The sequence below is a fragment of the Canis lupus genome, chromosome 3 (assembly GCF_048164855.1).
Source record: "Canis lupus baileyi chromosome 3, mCanLup2.hap1, whole genome shotgun sequence".
NCBI lineage: Eukaryota > Metazoa > Chordata > Mammalia > Carnivora > Canidae > Canis > Canis lupus.
In genome coordinates, this window is record NC_132840.1 from 79,641,503 (window position 1) to 79,664,443 (window position 22,941).

The 22,941-nt window shown below is 39.5% G+C and overlaps 1 protein-coding gene across 21 annotated transcripts in view; it reads left to right on the forward strand.

The window, feature by feature from the left end:
* Nucleotides 1-8,296: 8,296 nt before the first annotated feature.
* Nucleotides 8,297-22,941, forward strand: part of CCDC15 (coiled-coil domain containing 15) — an 80,307-nt gene continuing 65,662 nt past the window's right edge. For 6 of the 21 annotated variants that reach the window (XR_012028816.1, XR_012028818.1, XR_012028814.1 and 3 more), the window contains exons 1-5: nt 8,298-8,551; nt 8,768-8,956; nt 13,745-13,894; nt 14,406-14,597; nt 20,754-20,867. Coding sequence is in view for 16 of the 21 variants with exons in the window: in XM_072822543.1 (XP_072678644.1) it covers nt 8,777-8,956; nt 13,745-13,894; nt 14,406-14,597; nt 20,754-20,867 (636 nt within the window). In the remaining 5 variants the exon portion in view is untranslated. Of the gene's footprint in view, nt 8,552-8,767; nt 8,957-12,856; nt 13,001-13,744; nt 13,895-14,405; nt 14,598-20,753; nt 20,868-22,941 lie in introns of those variants that run through there. The other 15 variants (XM_072822530.1, XM_072822534.1, XM_072822536.1 and 12 more) reach the window with 9 other exon arrangements.

The window sequence follows — 22,941 nt, forward strand, 5'->3', positions numbered from 1 at the left end:
GCAAGAGAATGATCGGGTCCCCATAATGAGCCCCGGGACACTAATAAGATAGATTTGTGATACACAAGACCCAACAGGGAGAGAAACAGGGTTTCTTTTTCTTTCTTTTCTTTCTTTCTTTCTTTCTTTCTTTCTTTCTTTCTTTCTTTCTTTCTTTCTTTCTTTCTTTCTTTCTTTCTTTCTTTCTTTCTTTCTTTCTTTCTTTCTTTCCTTGTTTCTTTCTTTCTTTCTCTTTTTTTAAAGATTTTACTTATTTATTTGAGAGAGAGAGCATGAGCAGGGAGAGGGGCAGAGGGAAAGAGAGTAGCAGACTCCCCACTGAGCATGGAGCTCCACGTAGGGCTCCATCTTCCTAGGACCTGAAGATCATGATCTGAGCTGAAGTCAGACACTTAACCAACTGAGCCACTCGGGTGCTCCAGAAGCAAAGTTTCTTAAAAGAAAACCCCATGTAGGGAAGGTGGCCTTGAAAACAGGCCAAAGTTTTCAGCCCTTGTCACAGTATTTCTAGGGTCCAGCTTTGTCTAGTATAGAGATCTTTGCCAGAGTTAGCCCCCCAGGATTCTGTATCTGATTTGTTGCCCAACAAATTAAGGAGTGGGATCTGTCAAGACATTTTGGTTTTGATAGAAGTTCAATGTGAATGACTTGAAGCAAAAAAAGGAGAGATTTCTTGTACCGTATAACAAAATTTTAGAGGGAGCTCAGATAATTGGAATTAAGATGCTTAAAATCCATGTTGGCTACTACTCACCTCTTGTTTAGCTTTTGGTGTCAGCTTAATTTTCTCAAACCTTCTTATACGTTTTGATGGGGATTATGGTTGCCAGATGATGCAGATTATCAATATTGTCCAATGTAACTTCCTGTGGTGAGGAAAATGTTCTATATCTGTGTTGTCAAGTGGTCATATCTGGTGGTCATATGTCACATGTGGCTATTGAGTATTTTAAATGTGGCTAGTGGGACTAAGGATAGGAATTATGAATTTTATCTAATTTTAAATCATTTAAAATTAAATAGCCACATGCAGCTATGGATTAACATACTCGACAGTGCTTCTTGACATCCAGAGAGCAGACTTTTGATGAAGCTAGTTAAAAAAATCTTGGTGAAGGACTTTTGTTGGCCTACCATATATGACATGCACAGTTCTCCATCATTATAATCAGAATAGAATACCATTCCAGGCTGGGCCATGTGCCTAACCCCACAGTCACAGGTGGGTCAGTTTATTACCCCCCCCCCCCCCCAGCCCCAACATAGAAGGGACTCTGGGCAGACAAATTAAAATCTTCTAAATGTAGAAGAGATAACTTCTATCCTAATTCCTTAAAAAAATTAGCGAGCATTTATTGAAAACCTATTTACATATGATGCATTTCATATATATTACCTTAATTCTCACAGAAAAGTCCTGAAAGGTCAATTATTGCTCCTATTTTACTGATGAAGAAACAAAGACTCATATTATGTGATTTGACCACAGACAGTAAATCGCAGAGCTAGAATATAAATCCAAGTTTGTTTCCAAAGCTCTGTTCTCTGCACTATTAATATGCAGTCCCTAGAAGTTTGGGATGTAGAAACTGTGACTATTAATAGCAGATTATTATTACAATTATAACAATAACAACAGCAGATTATTATAAAATAATGACTTAGTTTTCTCCAGATAGTTACGTTGAATGCCTTCCTACTTATTCTATAAAAGATTTTTTTAAATTCCTCTTTTGACATTGCTTTAAAAACCTGCACCATATTTTAAAGTATCTTTAATGATGTCAACTTTTATATTTTAGGAGTATGTTTCCAGAAACAGTCAAAAGTATGGTGAATCATATAGATAACAACTATAGACAGATAAAATCATTTTGACCAAACTTGCTTTATGTTAAGACAAAGTCAAGATTCTTTGGCTTCACAGAACAGATATCCCAGTGAAGTTACCATCAAAGGAGAGGCACAATTGCATGGGTCTGGAGTAGGAGAGCCCAAACACTGGGGAAGCTCCCAGAATCAATTTTTGTAGGTAATTCTGAATCTTCCTGCTTCTCTGCACCATTCTCCTCTTTTGACCAATTGACTCTATTTTGTGTATCTCAGGGCTCTTTATGTTACAAACAGTATAAAACCTAATGCAAGTTGACATTAACTCTAAACAGCTTCAGGGGGGCTTGGGTGGTTCAGTCAGTTAAGCATATGCCTTCAGCTCAGGTCATGATCCCAGAGTCCTGGGATGGAGCCCCACATCGGGCTCCCTGCTCAGTGGGGGTCTGCTTCTCCCGCCCCTTCTGTGCTCTCTCTCTCTCTCAACAAAATCTTAAAACAATAAGGAGCTTTCATTAGCTCACCTATTTACAAAGTCTGGAGAGTAGGTAGCCTTGAGAGCTTAATCCAGAGGCAGAGTTTTGAAACTGTCAACAGGAATAAAAATAAGGACATTAACTTATGGTTAGGCCATATCCTTGAAATATGCAGGTGTCTCTGATGGAAAGGAAGAGAATAATGATCAGGAGTCAATGGCTTTTGACATTAGGACTCATATGGCCTGAGCACTGCCAGTGCTTTGGTCTCTGAACTCTTAACAATCCTCAAAGGGTGTGGTAGTTGGGCTCTCCAGGAAGCAGGTTCTGCAACAAAATTTCATGTCTAGGATGTTGATCAAGGATGTATTTGAGATTGACACCTGTGGAAAGAAGGAAGCAGGAGTAGGTAGATGGAGAAGCTGAGCTCTGATGCAGGCCAGACAGCTCCAGCTGACCCCATAGAGAGCTCTGAAGCTGAAATGATGGCTCATTAGTTGTTCCAAATTAGGCAGAAACCACTGGGCCTTTATATCTCATATCCATCAGTCACTGGATGTGGCTGCTCCTCAAAGGGAAGGGAAGGCAGCAATCTGAAGCTGAGGCAGTCCCTGAAGGAGCTGACAGCTGGAAAAACAACAAGGCTTCCAAAAGCTAGGCTGAGTCCTTTGCAAAAACCTAGTCTGCATAGACAAACAGAAGGACCCTCACCAATGATTTCAGTTAGAAAGTTTATTTGGAAAGGTGGCTAAGCAGGAAGATCAAAGAAAGACAGTGCTATGGTCTATCTCAGGAAATAGTCTAGAAAATTGGTTAGTCCTGGGAAATCCAACTCAAGTTTGGGGAAGAGAATGAAAGTAGGTACGGCTCAGCTGCCTGGGGTTGAGTTCCCAACATCTAGATCCCATGAGAACAGAATAGGAGGTTTCCCAACTCTACAGAAGTTCTCCTTGGTGTCAGCCCTTTGGATTAACTGGTGGCCAAGTTTTCTGATTTGTTACCAGGATGGGTCAGTCAGCCACAAATAGGATGCTGGTGAGCAAACAGCAAATTGCCCCCTGCTGCTCCTCAAACAATCAGTTCTGTGTGGAGTGGACTGCTGCCAAGGACCCAGTGACTCAGGGCTTTGTGCAGAGATGGCCAGGGATCTCCCAGGCACACACAACAGAGATAATCCAGCTCTGATGAGGAGTTTTGTGGTACAGGATCTGAAGACTCTCATGCCAAAAACACGCATTTTTTTTTCTTTTAAGTTTCTAAGGAAAACAGACATTCCTGAGCAAACTGTTCCCTGCTGAGAAACTAACTCTGGCCAAAGAGAAGATAAACTGCATGCAAGGTCAGAAAATAGGAAAAGAGCCCAAGATGTGAGCTTCCTGGATTTAACAAGAGTATAGATTCATATGAGACCACTGGTGCAGCTACCGGTGAAATGCAAAGATCTTGAGGTAGAGAAAGCAAGGAGCTAATCATACTTCTCCCCAGTGTTGAGGGCCATGTGTGTGTGTGTGTGTGTGTGTGTGTGTGCGCGCGCATGTGTTTGGAGGTGTGCAATTCAATCTCCCTCCAGCCTCTCAAGGGTGGCTGTTTTCTGCTCCCTACCCCTCTGGGTGGGGGTGGGGGAGGGGGTGGGATGGGTTACCTTCTCGCTCACTCCTATCTATAGACCATTCTCTCTCCCTTTTCTTGGCTTCATCCATCGCTTTGAATCTAATGTTGTTAGACAGTACCACTCACTGCTTTCCAAGTTAATATCCTCTACCAACCTCCAGGTCTCTTTCTCAAAACTCCTTGAAGACTATTATTGTTCCTGGTTCTCACCAACACTATTCTGGTCATATATTTTGGTGATTTTTTTTTAAAGATTTTATTTATTTATTCATGAGAGACACAGAAAGAGAGAGAGAGGCAGAGACACAGGCAGAGGGAGAAGCAGGCTCCATGCAGGAAGCCCGACGTGGGACTCGATCCCAGGACTCCAGGATCATGCCCTGGGCTGAAGGCAGGCACTAAACCACTGAGCTACTCAGGGATCCCCCATTTTGGTGATTTTTTAAAAAAAATATTTGTTTATCTATTTATGAGAGAGAGAGAGAGAGAGAGAGAGAGAGAGGCAGAGACACAGGCAGAGGGAGAAGCAGGCTCCATGCACCGGGAGCCCGACGTGGGATTCGATCCCTGGTCTCCAGGATTGCGCCCTGGGCCAAAGGCAGGCGCCAAACCGCTGCGCCACCCAGGAATCCCCCTTGTTTTTTATTCTATATCAGCATTCCCTCCCCTGGCCTTACCATGGACTTTGACAGTACCATTATAGGCAGTCCTTCCACACCCTCAGTTTCAAGCATCCCACTCTTGGATCCCCACCTCTTATCTTTTTCAGGGCACTCTTTCAATTATCCTGCTTCAACAAACCTGAGACCTCCCTGGAACCTTCAATCTCTTAATCTTACAAACCTTACAATGTTGCTTACATCCCACTTGTCCTCCCTTTCCTTATTACTTATTTTAAGTTTCATGGTCATTTAATTGCTCCCTTGCAGTCATCTTCAACTCTCTTCAACTCCCTAAATTTTCATTTCTTGCTTGAGAGTAATATTTTGGTAAAGCCTCAACCCTGATTAAAATAAATTTTTCCACCTACTTTATGCTATAAGCATGCAACTGAAGAAAAATGCTCAACCATGCTGACTAGTCTCAGTTGAAATTCACAGTCATGAATTTTATATGGGTCCTTACTCTTCCAGACAACTATTTTTTGTACATTATCTTCCTTCCTCAGACTGAACATCTCTTCCTCTATATTATTAATTGATTCCTACTTGTATTAGTTATCATTTTTCTGTGTAATGGATTATCTCCGAATTTAGTATGTTAGAACAACAAACATTATCCCACATAGTTGCTGGGTGCGGAGTCTGGCTCGGGGTCTCTTATGGTTGCAGTCAAGCTGTTGGTTGCAGTCAAGCTGTTGGCCAAGACAACAGTTTCTGAAGATTTGACTGGGGCTGGAGGATCTACTTTCAAGATCATTCAAAGGGCTGTTGGCAGAAGTTTTCAGTACTCAGTCATGTGGGCCTTTTGATAGGGCTACTTGTGACATAAATGGCCTCAGAGCAAGTGATCTGAGTGATAGTGAGAGCAAGAGCAAGAAAAATGACAGAGAGAGAGAGAGAACTCAGCATCTTTTACAACCTAATCTCTGATGGGATATACCATTTCTTCTGCCATATTCTATTGGTTACACAGACCAACACTGGTACAAAGTAAAAGGGGACTACACAGGGTGTGAAGACCAGGAGACCATGAGAGGCCATCTTGTAGGCTGGCTACAATACAATTTTATAGAGAAAATGCAGCAGTCGGAAGAGAACTTCCACAAGTTGTCACCACTATATTACCCAATTACCAGTGTATAGTCTACTTCACTGGAATTGTTATAATGAACCTTTCTTCCTGCTATCTGAGGCCAATCCTTCCCCTTGTTCACTAGATCCCTTTCCTTCTGGTCCACTTAAGTTCATAGTGCAAACGGTCTCCCATCTCTCTCTTGCATTGTCAGTTTTCTCCTGTCTACTGGATAATTCCCAACAACCAAAACCATGTGCTGCATTCTTAAAGAAAAGAATCATCCTGTGATCCTATCTTTCTTTTCAGCTACCCATTTCCCTATGTCCCTTCACAACAAAACTCATTGGAAAGGCTGCCTAAAATTGCTGTCTCCAATTCCTCCTCCCCTCTTTCTTAAGTGCACCCCATCAGGCTTTCACTTTCCAACTACTTCAAAAACACTGCTCTTTTAAAAGTCATCAATGACCACTTTGTTAACCCAATAAGCCAATTCTTAGTCCTTATCCAATTTGAGCTATCAGCAGGATTTAACATGAATGGTCTCTTCTCTTCGATGAAACATTTCCTTGATTTGGCTCTCAAGCTATCACACATTCCTCGTTTTTTCCCTTAGCTTACTAGCTGATCCTTCCTCCTTCTCAGCCTCTTTACTGTTGGAATTCCCCACAGCTCAGTCCTTGGTCCTCTTTTCTTATCTGTCTATAATTCAGTGGCTTGATTTAATTTCATCTCCTGGCTTTAAGCCTATAACCTAACAACTCCCAAACTCTTATTTCTAGACCAGAACTCTCTGCAGATACTTTTATCATATTATGTTCTTGGATGTCAATTCGAAAAACAAAATCTGTCTCAAACTGAATTCCTGATCTTCCTCCCAAACTTATTCTATCCACCATTTTCCCCATCTCAGGAAATGGCAATAGCGACTCCATCCTCTCAATTGCTCAGAACAAAATCGCTAGAATTTTTCTGGACTCCTCTCTCTCTCTCTCTCTCTCTCTCCACACACACATATACACACACACACACTCCATATCCAACTTTCAACAGGTCCTGAAAGTCCTGCTTTCCAAATATATCCAGAATCCAACGACTTCTCACCATCTTTACCACTACTTCTCTGATCCAAGACATCATAATCTCCTATTGGAATTATTGTAATAAATAGTCTCTTACTTGGCCTACTACTTATTTATACTCCTGCCTCATGCAGTCTATTCTCAATACAGCATCCACAGTGATTTTTTTTTTAACAATTTAAGTCACATTATGGCATTCCTTTGCTCAAAACCCTCCAGTGGTTCCCCATCTCAATGCCTTTCCATGGCTTGCAATGCTTTATGTGATTGCCCACCCCCTAACTTTCGACTGCCTACCCCAATACTCTCTCCTTCTCTCACTCCACCAGTCACACCAGCCTCCCTGCTGTTTCTCAGCTACTTTGGAGCAATTGTGCTTGCTGTCCTCGCTACCTGGAACCCTTAACTCTCCTTTGAAGGTGACAGTAGCTTGTTCCATTGTATCATGGGAGTTTGCCTCGAAGCCTTTGCTCAAAGGGACCTCAGTGGGGGCGCCTGGGTGGCTCAGTTGGTTAAGCCACTGCCTTTGGCTCAGGTCATGATCTCAGGGTCCTGGGACTGAGCCGGGGGCTCCCTGCTCAGCGGGGTGTCTGCTTCTCCCTCTGCTCCTCCCCCCAGCTTGGGCACTCTCCCTCAAACAAATAAAATCTTTTTTTTTTTAAGTACTTCAATGAAATCTTCTCTAGTCATCCTATCTACACATTCATTGCCTCTCCCCACACTTCTTTTCTTGCTATCGTAGATCACGCTTTTCTTGGGTGCTCAATAAACACAGAAAGACGCCCACAACGCTATCTTCCTTCTTTGCTTATATCAACGATATTCATCAGCACCAAGACACATTTACTTATTCATGTGTTTATTTGCTTACTTCTTCTCGTTAGACTGCAAATTCCACTAACAAGGGCTGTTTGTTTTGTTCACTGGTGTCGATTTCCAGCGCCCAGAACAGTACCGGTATGTTAAAAAGCTCCCAATTATATGTGAAATGAATGAATGCATGGGTATTTCACAGGGATAAGGAGGTGTCCCCAGAATCCCAGTAGAGCTTGGAGCAGAGAGGGTGACCTCTCACGATGCTGCGATATTCGAATTCAAGAAACTAGTAAACAGTCTCATAAAGGGAACGAGGTGTCCCCAGGAGCCGCAGCATCCACGGTTAGCTCGTTCCTCCAGGACGCCCGGCCAGGGCCACCCTTTCCCATCCTTTTCTCCTGCTTCCCTCCACCGGGACCCCCGCCCCTCCCGGTCTGCGCTCCTCAGCTCCCCCCAACCCTCTCCGGAGGGATTTTCGGGCAGGTCCCTGCGCCAGGACCACAAAGGCACCTGCAGCCGGCCACGCCCCGGGCCCCGTTACCCAGCAGCCCCGCGAGCCCACTCGTTCCCGCCCAGTCTCCCGCGCCTTCACAGGCCCCGCCCCTTCAGCCGGCCACCAAGCGGAAGTGACGTCCATGCGGAGCCCGGAGTCCCGCCCCGCACGCTTTCCCAGCCCCGGGGCGGGGACTCAAGACCGGAAGGGGAGGCTACAAGGCCGCCCGGAAGGGCGGGGCGGGGCGGGGCGGGGCGGGGCGGGGCGGGACCGGGCGGCCCTCCCGAAAGTGGAGGTTTGCTGGAGGCGGTTACCGTAGTGTCCGGAATAGTTGGAGTCGGTGGCGCGCTTCCCCCCGTAGCGGGACACCGGTTATTTGGGCCCTGCCTCAGACTCCGGTTGCCGGCCCCGTTCCCTCGGGCTGCTGCGGCCCGTCCTCCCTCTCCGGGCGGGGCCACCCGTGGGCCGCTCTAGGTTCTCTCCCCTCGGATCGCCATTCCTTCCCGGAGGCAGGCTTTACACTCTCCCTCTTAATTTCTTCCTACTCCTCTTTCCCGTCCTTCCTTCCTTCCTTCTCCGGGATTGTTCTTCCACCGCCGCCTCTCGAAGGCTTCTCTGCTTTCCTGGCGCCTCCGCAGCAGGCTTGCGGCGGGGGGCGGGGGGCGGGGTGGAGCTTTCCACGCCGTCCTCGGAGGGTTTTAAGCGTTAACTTTCTGCTTGCCCAGGAGTCGCAGATGCCGGGAAGTATGGCCCCCCTCCAGAAGCCTCGCCACGCCACGAGGATGCCCCTGGCCCTAAACCCCCTGAAGAGCAAGGACGTGCTGGCGGTGCTGGCCGAGAGGAACCAGGCTGTAATGCCGGTTGGGGCCTGGGTGGAAGCGGCCTCGCCAGATAGTTCGGAAGTCCCCGCGTATGTGAGTGTCAGTTCGATGCAGGTGTAGTGGGGCCTCCCCCCCGACCCCCCCCCCACATATTAGCCCTCTCTAATCGGTGCTTAGATAAACATGAACAGTCCTTTCCCTTCTGTTGTAAAATGAGTATGTTCCTGAATTAGGATTGCAGAACGCACAGGTGTCTGCCAAAACTGTCTAATTCACAAGGTCTAGACTGCTTGCTAGGCACAAGACGGAGGCACTGGCTGTATCTTGCAGACGCCCTCCAAGGTAGTAGGGATGACAGTTGCCACAGTTGCCACACTTAGTGTGTGTAAGTAACATTAATGGGTTCTTTTTTTTTTTTTTTTACATTAGTTGATTCTTAAAGTTACAGTAAGTGTGTAGAATCAATAAGACTCAGACGCAGTAAGAGAGTAAGGGAAGAAATATTAATTCTGACTGGGGTTATTCTGAGAAAGTTTTGTTTTTTGTTTTTTTAAAGATATTATTTGTTTATTCATGAGAGACAGAGAGAGAGAGGCAGAGACACAGGCAGAGGGAGAAGCAGGCTCCCTGCAAGGTCCCCGATGTGGGACTCGATCCCAGGACCCCAGGATCACGACCTGAGCCAAAGGCAGACCCTCAACCACTGAGCCGCGGAGGCGCCCAGAGAACGTTTAACTATAAGGTCCAAAAGAAAAGGGACCTTTATTTTTTGTTCATTTCTATCCTGTCATATAGTAAGTCTTTAAGGAAACACTCGTTGAATGAATGAATGAGTGAATAGATGTAGAATAGACGTAGAAATACAGTCTATGATAGTCCTTAAAAATGGAAATGTTATAAGTACAGACGGTAGGGAAGAGCATTTCAGATGAAGGGAAACTTCTGCAAAGTTTACCTGTGTGCCTGTTTACCTAGTAACTCCCATATGTCACCATTAACACAGGAGGACAATTTTGTAAAGAAGATTGTTGATAGTCTTTCACTATACTGTGCCCCTTAGCTCTTTGTTGGAATTTTGTTGTGGCATTTACCATGTTATATTCATAGTAAGTTGTTTACATATCTGCCTTTCCTGATGGAGTGTGAGCTTCCAGAGCACAAGGAAAAAATCTTATTTATTAACCTGCCCCCAACTTCATTTTAGTGTCTAATAAGTGGAATGCGCAAATTGTGTGATTGTCTTCAGGATGTGTAGACAAAATATTGAACATAAGATGAAAAATATGAGTGGTCCTTGATCTCAGAGAAGAAATGAGACCTGTTTAAAGTAAATCTTAAGTAGCAAAGCAATGTCATATGTCCATTTTATTTTTTTGTATACACACACACATTCATTTATTCCTCTTCTGCCTATTTCCAAAAAAGGGTATTGTCTAAGTAGTATATGATTAAGTGCTATGACTATGATACTTAAAGAAGAAAGATAGGACTTTGGGTTGATGTGATACAGGCAAGTTAATGAAGAATTTAGATGGTCAGAGAAGGAGGATGATTCTCCCAATTAAGGAGAATGGGGAGAGTGGGAAGTGAGCAAAATGTTTTCTGGATTCTAAGGGTAGATTAGATGAATTGGAGTGGGAAGCTTCATAGGGATATGGTGGTTGATAGGATTGTAAAAAAATAGGAGCAATAGGAACCACAGGAAATTTTGGATAAGGGATTGATCTCATTGTTTAATATTTGCAGATGAATTTAATGATAAAACAGTGTTCTGATTAGGTTAGTTGCTTCAATTCCTTTTTTTTTTGTTTTGTTTTTTGTTTTTTGTTTTGTTTGTTTTGTTTTGTTTTGTTTTGTTTTGAGGTAAGGGATAGATTGGCTCATGGGAGACAAATTAGGATGTAATTATAACAATTTAGCCATGAAGTATGTATGGCATCGAGACTTATTTAATGGTAAAGAATAAAGAGGGAAAGCCCTAAAAAAGGGAGGTTGAAGTAGGAATGAAGAGGAGTAAAGGTAAGAAATAAGCCAGAAGAATTGATAAGATTTGGTACAAAGATATTTTGATGTTTAAGTTAGTGACACTTCTTTTTCATTGCTCAAATTATGACACCTTGATCATGTAGTAGCAAAATGCCTAAAAACCACCAAAATTTTCTTTTTCTATGTTAGACAATTGAATCTCATGTTCCCAAATATTAACTCAAAATATTAGTCTTGGAAAAAAATATAAACATGTCTCTTTTCCCTCATTTAAAAAATTCTGATCAGTACCAGTCAAAGGCAGTTTGATCAAGCATCTCATAGAACTCTACTGATTTAGCACATACTGTCTTGGGAATCAACCCTTATTAACAGATGCAGCTCTTGTCAGCTCAGAATAAATGCTGAATAGTTACTTCTAGAGCATGGTAGACCTAATATGGTTATTCTAAAGGGAAACTCCTAATCATTTTGTCCCGTTTCAGAGCCATCAAGATTCCTAAAAGTACTATAGTTTCAGACCTCCCCTTCCATTAAGTAAATTAGCATCAAAAGACACTGCAGTTCTATCAGCATTTTATGGCTATTGCATTATTTTATATTTTATCTGTTTGTGTAACAAACCTGGATCCTAGTGGCATAAAGCAAAAGATACTGTGTGTCAGGATTTCAAGCAGTTGTCTGCAACATTGCATCTGAAGCCTCACTTGGGACAGCTAAAATAGTTGGAGATGTCTGGGACAAGCTTACTGGGTTCTGGCTGTTTGTTGGTTTTCTTGGTTCTTCTTCATTTGGCATCTACTGGGCTGTAATGTCCAAGATGGCTTTCTTATTCACATACCTGGCACTTGGGCTAGGATGACTAGAATGGCTAGGGGCTTGCTGGATGCTTTCTTTTTCCACACGATCTCTCTACTTGGCTAGCTTGGGCTTCCTCTCAGCATGGTGTCTAAGGGTAGAATTCTTACATGGTGGCTGGTTTCCCCAAGGGTGAGCCCTCTAAGGCGGTGGGAGTGGAAGTTGCTTTATGACCTTGCTGGAGAAGTCATGGAGCCAATTCTTCCTCATTCTGTTGGCTATTCAGAGCCCGACTACAGTCAGTATGGGAGATTACTTCACAAGAGCATAAATACTGGGAGGTTTGGTTCACTGTGGGGAGAAGGGAAGATCATCTTTGGAGACTACTGCAAAATCTAAGTATCAGTTCCATCATATGTGAATTAGGCAAAAATGTCCTTTGGTTGTTGTGAGAAACACTTCATCCTTTATTGTCCCCTTGGATAGTCCTTAGGATTCAAAAGGTCTATGAGGAGTTAGTTGTACAATTGAAACAGTATGTATTTTTGCTTAACTCAGTATTCCTCAAATTTATTTGACTCTGGGAATCTCCTAACATTCCAAACATGGGACAATGTTCTTGGGTTTTGGTGGCCTTATACAATGGTGTTTGCTAAGAAAAGTATGTTTCTAAAATGTGGTATACTCTTATCTTTGGTTTACAGTTGAGATTCACAGTTAAAATCAGTCATATACTTCAGTAAGATGTTTGATAATCAAACAGCATGGGGTTAAAAGAGGGAGCTGACAGATAATGAAAGTAAAAGAAGCAGGATGGCTTTAATTTTCTGGGACTTGAGTTACTTTCGGTCAGTTGTTCAGGCTTTACTACCTGTATCTTTCCTTTGGAATTATTTTACCTATAATTGTTCTTTGATATTTGTTTTATACACTCCTAGATATATACTTGTGTAAAATATGAGGTAGATTCCTTAGAAAATTTAATTTCTAAGGAAATTAAATAATTTAATTTAATTAGAAAATAATTTAATTTTAATTGGAATTTAAGTTCATTTGATTTTGAGAGTTAATGACTTGTGATATATTTGAGCACCTTCTAAACTAGAATTTGGAATCACTGTGTCAGAAGAAGGACTCAATAGGAGTATGATTTATTTAATTTGAAGATTCTTTTTGAAAGAGAAACATAGTCAAGAGAAAAACAGTACAGTATAGGGCATACGTATTGGAGTCAGAAACTTCTAGCTCTATTACTTGCCAGCATTAGGATCTCGGGCTACTACTGAAGATGAATCTTTCTGAGCCCCAGTTTCCTCTTCTTTAATATAGGACAGAGAATGCTTTCTATTGGAGGTAGTTTCCAGGATTCAGTGATATAATGTAGTTAAAAGTGTTTGTCTTGTAACAGATCTTTAGTAATGGTAACTGCTTTTAATTATGATGTACATGGTTGTTATTCAGGGCACTCAGAGGAAGGGAGTAGTGATCAGGGACTCAAATGGGATAAAATTTCTGGATTGTTTTGACTATGTTTTGTGATTGAGCATTACATAAATATCGAGTACCTTTATATTCAAGGCTCTCTGTTATATACTGTAGAGGCAACAAAGGAGAATTAAATACATTTCCTGCCTTCAAAGTATACCTAATCTACTGGGGGAGTTAAGAAGTTTTGCTCTCAATTAACATTAATAAGAGTGAGAGATACTACAGCATGGGAGAGCTCAGAAGAAGAATGGATTGTGGAAGGTCCTAGGTGGTTGGGTATTAGATGATCTTAAAGAGTGAAAAGGCCTTTACCTTACTAGATGGAGATGACAGGAAGGGCATGCTAGGTTAAAAATGGAGCATAAATCTGAGCGCGAAGCTATTTTACAATAGGACATATTTAGTGAGTGATGAACAATCTACTGGATTTGGACTATTTTACTCATTTTAGAAAATGTGTGATATAAGATAGGTTTGAATTGGTTCATTAAGAATTAATGAAGACAACTTTAGTTGTCAGTTCAATGAAAAATTAAGATTTGATTTGAGTGCCCCAATGGGCAAAAACTGCTGACATTTACATTTATTTTCTATCTTTCATCTTTTAAGACTTCAGCATATATAATTGAAGAAGAACTAAAGGAGCAGCTAAGAAAAAAACAAGAAGCTCTGAAGCATTTTCAGAGACAAGTCAAACAGCGAGTAAATCAGCAAATCAGGCTGAGAAAAAAGCAACAGCTTCAGAGATCTTATGAAGCAGTAAGTTCAAAAGTGAACCTGAGTAACGATCGAATGGAAACTGTGTGTTATGAGATAAGCTATTAGGCAGTAACAGAATCACTTTCTTTGGATTCTATGCTTTGTATAATTGTTAGGGAGGGCAGTAGATTTGTATGTAGAGAAACTTGTGTTTCTGTGTTATTCTGACTCACAATTTTTTTTTTTTTTTTTTTTTGCTTTCACCAAATAGTTAAAAACAATGTCAGAATTTTGGATTGGGTTGGAATTTTGGCTTTGCTGCGTGGATTGTAGTTTCTTCATCTATAAAATGGGGCCATGATAGTTGTCTCATAGCATTATGAGAATTAGATATGTAAGTTATTAGCAAATAGTAAGTACCTGGCAAATGGTAGTTTCTTTGCTTGCTGAAGCTTTCTTCTTTCTACCCTGACTCTGATTTAAAATCTTTGGGGCTGCTTATGGGCGTTATTTGATTGTGCTGGCTTGGAGTAGAATCTCACTAGAAGAATCTCATTCTTCCTTTGTGTAGGCAGAAAAAGAAAGCTCTATAGCCATGCAGTCTTCAGATCCAGCACATTTAACTCCTAAAAAAACAAGTGTTTTTTCAAACAACTTGAATGCTGCTATTGGAAGTGCTAGGTTACCTCCTTCTCAGATGCTTGGAGATGGAATAGATGATAGAGAGAATCAGAATGAATTATTCCAACAACAAGCCCAGGCGGTAAGTATATACTCATTTTATGTCTATGATTTTTTTTACTTATATCTAAGGTATGAAGTAGCGATTAGGAGGTATCACATTCAATTTCACTTTTAATTACCTTTGTAAAGTGGTGAATAGTGAAATGATGTTTATTTTTTTATAGATATTTTTAATTTATTTATTTTTGGTAAGACAGTTTAGAATCATCTAAAGGAAGGTGCCAAAATGTTGGAGTCAAACCTTATGAGAAAGAGCTTTAGGTCAAGATCAAAGATTCCCCCCCCCCCCCCCAATTATACTGTAATTTTGTTATGGGTAAATTATTCTGTTTGTAGCATATGGACAGAACTGATTTCTAACCTCTGTTGCAGAAAAGTACAGTACATAGGGCATATCATTCATCATTTTTTTTTCATTCATCATTTTTGTCTCATTTTTGTCTTTCCTGTCTTTTAATCTGATTATCATAATAAATCTATAGGTCAAGTAATAATAAATCCTCAACATAATCAGAATTTTTTTAAAAAGTAACCTATCTAGAAATTGATTTTACATGTTACTTATTAATTTATCAAACATTTATTTTTTTGTTTTAGAGAAAGAGCTGGGAGGAGGACAAAGGGAAAGAGGGAGAGAGAATCTCAAGCAGACTCTGTGCTGAGCTTGGAGCCTGGTGCAGAGCTGATGTGGAGCTTGATCTCATGACCCTGAGATTGTAACCTGAGCTGAAACTAAGAGTTGGACACTTAACTGTCTGAACCACCCAGATGCTCCTTACATATCTGTTATTTAAAAATTTGCATAAATGATGAATTTTTGAAAACTACATCTGAAACTAATGTACTGTATGTTGGCAAATTGAATTTAAATATAAATAAATAAATAGATGGATGGATGAATGAATGAAATTAACTACCATGAGTAGGTTTATCCACTCAAATCATTTGGCATCATACATTCAATTCTCCTTAGTGTACATGAGCTTTTTTGTCCAGTTGATACCATATTCTTCAACTCTGCTCTGGGAATTATACTTCCTCTTATTTAAAATGTATTTCTAGGAATAGTGAGAGAAGAGCAAAAATGTAGAAGTAGTGGTAGTGCCCGGGTGGCTCAATTGATTGAGAGTCTAATTTTTGGTTTTGGCTCAAGTCATGATCTCACTGATCGTGGGATCACACCCTGTGTGGAGCTCTGTGCTCTGGGGAATCTGCTTGAAGATTCTCTCCCTCTATCCCTTCCCCTGCTTTGGCTTACTCTCTCTCTCTCTAAAATAAATAAATCTTTAAAGAAAAAAAAAACGATTATGTGAAAATAAAAGCTTTGCAACTGCTTACATGATCAGTCATAAGTATGAAGCAAATCTAATTGTGTTGTTAGTATCAATAGGGAAAGCTTTATACAAGCACGTGTTATATTGAGAAACTTAAAACAACTTTTTTCCCTTTGCCCCAAACTATGACTCTATGACTTTTTCCTGCCATTGCTTGGTTTGTAGTAATCATTTTATAAATCATTTTTATTTTCCTTTTTAAGATTATGAACAATTTCTTGAGCAAGTATTTATTGAGCTAGATACTGCATAAAGTATAAGGGATAGAACATTGATGAAGACAGACACAGCTGTTGCCTTCATGGTGCTTCTAGCTGTAACCTCACTGTAGTGTGGATTTTACTTCCATCTGTACAGTACATGAATAGAATACATCAGTTCACAGATCTTTGAATATCCTGTGTTTGTTAAACATTATACGGATACCAGTGAAATGTGAATAGGACCCTTTATGGGTTTATATTTCCAAGTAGAGATATAAAGCTAACAGATCCCAAACTATTAGATATTAATATAGAGACATTTGCTCTATTTGATTGTAAAGTTGTGCTATTGGATTTCAAAAATTTTTAAATCCAAGGAAACGATCGTGAGAGAGTTCCTGGAAGATGTGGAATTGATCTGTATATTTTGAAATGATAAGGTAAATTGACTGGTTATATTCAAAAGAATTTTGAGATGGGGGAACAGAGTATATGTAATGAGCTTGGTATATTTGGGAATAAGTGATGGAACCATTCTAATTGATAGTTTACAGAGGAGAGCATAATAGAAAATGAGGTTAGATAGGTAGAAGGAAATCAAGTTATGAAAAGCCTGAAATGTCACAAAATTTTTAAAAAGTTTTTTTAAGGATTTTATTTATTCCTGAGAGATACAGAGAGAGAGGCAGAGATATAGGCAGAGGGAGAAGCAGGCTCCTTGCAGGGAGCCTGATGCAGGATTCGATCCCAGACTGGGATCACTCCCTGAGCCAGAGGCTGACAGATGCTCAACTGCTGAACCACCTAGGCTTCCCTAAAAAGTTTTTATACCCTGCTTTTTTTTCTTTAAAAGATGAATTAGATGAGCAACCTGGGTCGCTCAGCGGTTTAGCGCCACCTTCCGCCCAGGGCATGATCCTGGAGTCCCGGGATCAAGTCCCACATCGGACTCCCTGCATGGAGCCTGCTTCTCCCTCTGCCTGTGTCTCTGCCTCTCTCTCTCTGTGTCTCTCATGAATAAATAAATAAAATCTTAAGAAATGAAAGAAAGAAAGAAAGAAAGAAAGAAAGAAAGAAAGAAAGAAAGAAAGAAAAAGAAAGAGGGAAGGAAGGAAGAAAGAAAAAGAAAGAAGAAAAGAAAGAAAGAAAGAAAGAAAGAAAGAAAGAAAGAAAGAAAGAAAGAAAAAGAAAAAAAGAAAGTACTGAAGAATGTTCAGTGAACTAAACTACTTTTAAGCCTATAAACTTTTGCCCATACAACATCATGACAATAGATGCTCTTTAATTTTGCAATTTCTGTTGCAGTTTTTATCCACTAGATGTCACTAAGAACTAGACAGTGAGATATTGTTCAAGCACTAACTCCCTTGGTTTATCTAGAAGTGGTTGAGTCAATGATGAATGCAATTCACTTTCTGAATGTTCGTGGACTTTTCAATTTTCTTGTATTGCAGAGTGATAGAAACATAGAATCCTGGTGTTGGAGGGTTTTAAATGTTCATCTGATATATTGAAATACTTAAGGATGAAATGACTTGACATCTGGCATATACTTCAAAATAACATAAGGGTGAGGTGAAGTAGGGCATTATAGATAAAACAAGATTGCCCAGGAATTGATAATGTTAAAACTGGTTCATATATATATATATATATATATGCTGGTTGATCCATGTGTGTATTATAGCTTCTACTTCTCTGTATGTGTGAAGTTTCCAATATGCTTGAATTTACTCACATTTTTAATTAAATGTTGCAAAACCAAAGACATTGTCTAGTCTAACCTTTCTTTCTTTAAGGAGTTCTTTTTATAACCTCTCTTATATAAATGGCCATCTAGTTTTCTGTTAGAACATTGCCACTGCTGAGCAACTGAATGCTTCTTAGACTATTTCATTTTTAGAACTCTTGAAATTACTATAAGTATTGTTTCAATGGGGGGATCCATGGGGGGATCCCTATCTCAGCGATTTAGCTCAGTGTGTGATCCTGGAGTCCCGGGATTGGGTCTCATGTCAGGCTCCTTGCATGGAGCTTGCTTCTCCCTCTGCCTATGTCTCTGCCTCTCTTTGTATATGTCTCATGAATAAATAAATAAAATCAGCTTTTTATTTGTTTCTCACTGAATCTTTTATTATCTTGTTTTTTACTTTTTTTCTCTCTATAATGCATGTTTTCCAGCTTTTTCAACCCTGGAAATAACAATTCATTTTGGCAGTTAAGAAAGGTTTAAGCAGTATGAAATAACCTGTTAAGTTTTCTGTAATCTATCATTGGCAAACTATTGTTTGAATTAGGCTCTTTGACTGCAAGAATTCCTTTTATTTTAAGAATATGTGTGGACCCCCAGTCCCCAGTCAGGTGGTCAGGACTACCACTCATGCAGCTCTTGGGGAACCAAAAACCAGCACTTAAAATAAAGCTGAATGACGGAGAAAAAAAAAAAAAAAAGAATATGTGTGGAATAATAAAGGCAGAATCAGAAACACACAAATCTAACCTCTTTTAAGGAGTCTGTGGCTGGATAGTTTTTCTGAATCTGAGGTAGCTCTGGTGATCACACAGCATAGGATCTTTGATCTTCACACTATTATTTAATCACTAACAGTTGATTCAGTTGTTCTCATAGGGTGACACACCTTCCCTTCTCTGATGATCCGAGACCTCCAGTGCTAAAGCTGGGCAGTTCTAGGCAAAGTGGGAGACTCAACTACTGAATCACCCAGGTGCCTCACAAAATCAGTTTCACTGAGCTGAAATCAAGGTGTCAGCAGGGCCCCTTCCACAAATTCTAGGAGAAAATTTGATCGTTGACTCTTTAGTTTTTGGTGTCTGTTGGCATTTCTTTGCTTTTGGCTATATCATACCAATCCCTGCTTCCATCTTTACATCACCTTCTCTTCTTCTGTATGCCAAATCTTCCTCTCTTTCTCTCTCATAAGGACAGTTGGGATGGCATTTAGGGCCAATGTGGATAATCTAAAATTATCTCAAGATAATATCTCTAAAGGCTTGATATCTGCAAAGGCCTTTTTTCCCTATAAAGCAGCATTTACAGTTTTCAGGGATTAGGACCTGGTCTTTGAGTGTATATTATTATTCAGCCTATTACAGTCCTCATGGCTGGTCTTTGAAAGGGTCTTTAGGTTGAGGTTTGATGAAGGGTTATGGTAATGATAGAGAAATTGAAAAACTATAATGTATATTTCAGCCGTTGGACCAGTTGAAATATTTTGTTTATGGGACTAAAATCAATCTGTGACTCTAATAGAGTTTTGGAGTTGATGGGAGAAGAAGATTATCCTTATTTCAGATCTGTTACAATGGGTATTTTGAATCCTTAGTCACATTTTGCAAGCAATAACATTTACCATACTTGGTAATGAGTAAGACCAGACATATGTGTGGCTCTGTATTTTCCATAACCTCAGCTGCACATGTATCTCTTTTTGCAATAAGATTATCTCTATCTGGACCCCTTTAGCCACTCTGCTAACCCAATTTAGAGGTCCTCCTTTTAGCAGAATAAAGAGTAATGTTTCAGGCTGATTTTTCTGCCTGGAGATGTAGACCTTTAGAAGCAAGAATGAAACAGAGGTGATACACTGTAAGTAAACTGCACTGGTAGTGAGAGTGTTTTTATCCCTAGCTCACTATTAGTAAAAATCAAGGTGTTTATTATTTATAGTTGTAAATCATGGTTATGATTTGCCTTCAAGGGAGAATTGGTATCATTAAACTTTTACTGGATGGGTTAGAACTGGTCCTGGTTTTGCCATAATTTTACTGAATAGTATAGTAGGGATATGCTTTTCTTCCACATGATATAGAGCTCAGCCTAAAAAAAAAAAAATCATACTTTGTTCATTTCTGCATTTTCTTTAAGGGAACATTTCGTGCAGATTTGTGAAAAATAGGTAGGCTATGATTCTCTGAAAAAATAAAATAGGTGCTTACTAAAATTACTAGATGGAATGAACACAAAGTCAATGTATTTAATATTAATACTTATTATCAGCTGTTACTTGGAGTACTTGAAACAAATGGGTTGAGATGTTTGAATTTGTGTTCTGAATTAACTTAGAAAGGCTTTCTGGAAGAAGGGGGATTTGAAAAAAGACTTAAGAGCTACAGTCTTCCAGTTAGGGGTGAAGAAGGGATTCTTGTAAATAGGAAAAAAGAATTTAGAGGGACTGGGAATGGAGTCTTCTGGCAAGGAGTGACCAAAGTGATTAGGCATGCAAGGACTAGTTGAAGAAATAACTCCTTATTGAGAGCATGAATGGAAGGTAAGGAATGTATCTGCTCAATCATTTCTAAGTTTATTAATTCAGACTTTTTATCCTGATAAAGGTTCTGATATTTTTGTGTATACTCTTAATACAAAGTGTATGTTGTTAAAAAAATTTTTGAATAACAGAACTTAAATCAAGTTATGAAATACAGTATTTTAGAGTAATGAAAATCATGTTGTAAAAATACTATCAGCAGACAAAGTCTCCTTTGCAGATAATCCTCTTGTCTTAGGTCTGGCTTTTTTTAATAATAGGGGCCTGTTTCCCTGTTGGAACACTTGGTGAATTTGGTATTAAAACTTTAGCCTGTTTTTGTTTGCTCTTTCTTCCCTTTGCCTGGCAGCTTAGTCAAACCATGAAACAGGCCCGTCACCGGCTGGCATCCTTTAAGACTGTGAATAAAAAAAATGCATCAATGTTCCCAGATGGTAGAAGGAAAACCTTTCCCCCTCAAGAGGTAAATTCATTTCTAATAAATTGTTTTAAAAAGTACAGATAAAGATTTATTTATATCTCGACAGTATTGAGAACTGTAAAAATTGTTGGAAATAACCTGAAATATCCAAATAGTAGGGAATGGTTAAAAAATTACAGTGTATCTATGTATACCCATTTTAAAAATTATCATGCTTCAGAGAATATATGAAAACAAGGGAAAGTGTGGTACAAAGTTAAGTGAAAAAAGTAGGATACAAGATTATATACAATATATTCTCAATTGAAAAAACTTTATTCGGCCAATATTTATGGAATGTCTATAGTTGCCAGGCATTGTTCTAGAAGCAGGACTTTTAGAATGGAGAAAAGATAGACAAAGATCACTCAAGGAGCTTCTGTGCTAGTAGGGAAGCAAATAATAAGCAAATAAATGTAGAATATAATTTCAAATGATAAATGCTATAAAAAAATAAAGCTAAATAAAGAGTTAGGGACTGATGCTATGTGCAGAGATGAAAGCCTGGAAAGAAATGGACCCAGAAGTTAATACTGATTATTTCTTGTTAGCACTAATTCAAAATACAAGGTTAGAATGAATAATTGGAACCTAAATGTGGAACTAGACTTAAAAGGATATTTAAGGGTATACTTGTAAAATGCCATTGTTCTGTGCCTGTTTATTTCAGTGTTCACAAATTTGGATGCTAAAAACAAACTCCTGTATTTTCTTTTTTTTTTTTTTTTTTAAGGATTTTATTTATTTGAGAGAGAAAGAGCACAAGCATAGTGTGGGGGGTGAGGGGGAGGGAGAGGCAGAAGGAGAGGGAGAAGCACAGAGTAGGGAGCCAATATGGGGCTCAGTCCCAGGATCCTGATATCATGACTCAAGCCGAAGGCAGATGGCAGACACCTAACTGCCTGAGCTACCCAGGCACCCCCAAACTCATGTATTTTCCCGTGGTTACTCATTTTGGCATTAATTTCAAGTTTTGATAACATCTAGTAAAATGGACCATTTCATCCTTTTTGCTCTTTTTTTTTTTTTTTTTTGGCCATTATCACCTCTGTCTCTTATTTACTTCTTTCTTAGTTTTGCTTCCTAAATATGTATATATATAGTTATATATATACATACATATGTAACTATATATATATAGTTTTTTCCTTACGTGTCTCAACAGAACCATCAAAAACATTTGTCTCTTATATGTTTGCAGTTTGTAGAATACTAACCTATAATGCTTCCCTCTTCAGTGATAATTAAGACATTTATAGTTAAATATAAAAAACAAGCGGGCATGGGTGTATATTACATATGGCATTTCATCCTAGATGCATTTAGTATGGTTACCTTTTTCTAGCATTGCCTTGTTATGATTCTCAAGATAGAGTTTCTTTTGTACCTAAATTCTTCTAAATGGCTTAGTTTTTTTTTTTTTTTTACAATTTTCATACCTGTGGTTTTGGCAACTACATTTTGTGCCATTGGACTGACTCCAGAGTATGGTTAGATGAAGTGATTGGACACATTCTAGTAAACCAGAAAAAAAAGGGTTATCAGATCCTAGACACTCCTATTTTATATTGTGTGGAACATTTTCAAACCTTTCAGTTGATGTTTTTCCAGAAAAAGTACTGTTTACAGGTCTGACTGAAATAATCATTCAGTAGAAGGGAAAAGGATTAAGTCTAAGATAACATCCTGTTTAAACCAGTTTTGTATGACAAAGATGCCATTTAAATGTAGTTCATTATGATGATGGTGATGATCAATTCAGACTCACTGCAGCTTCCAAAGAATGCATGTGTATTTTTCAGCTAACACATTGGAAACAAATCTATTCCATAGAAATGAGAATGATCTTATTTCTTATATCATGTATGTGGTCTTTCCCTTAAATCTGAATAGTTTTCTAGCCCCTCAGTTGTGTGAAGTGGAAATCTGCCAGTCAGAAAGGACACAATCAATAACCTGGTTGAACTCTGGTTTCATTTCCTTGTTAGACTTATTTTTACTGACCTTAGAATCTGTCTGGTTGTTATTGTTATTCCAGATTTAGAGATACAAATAGAAGATACAGTTGCTTGCATAC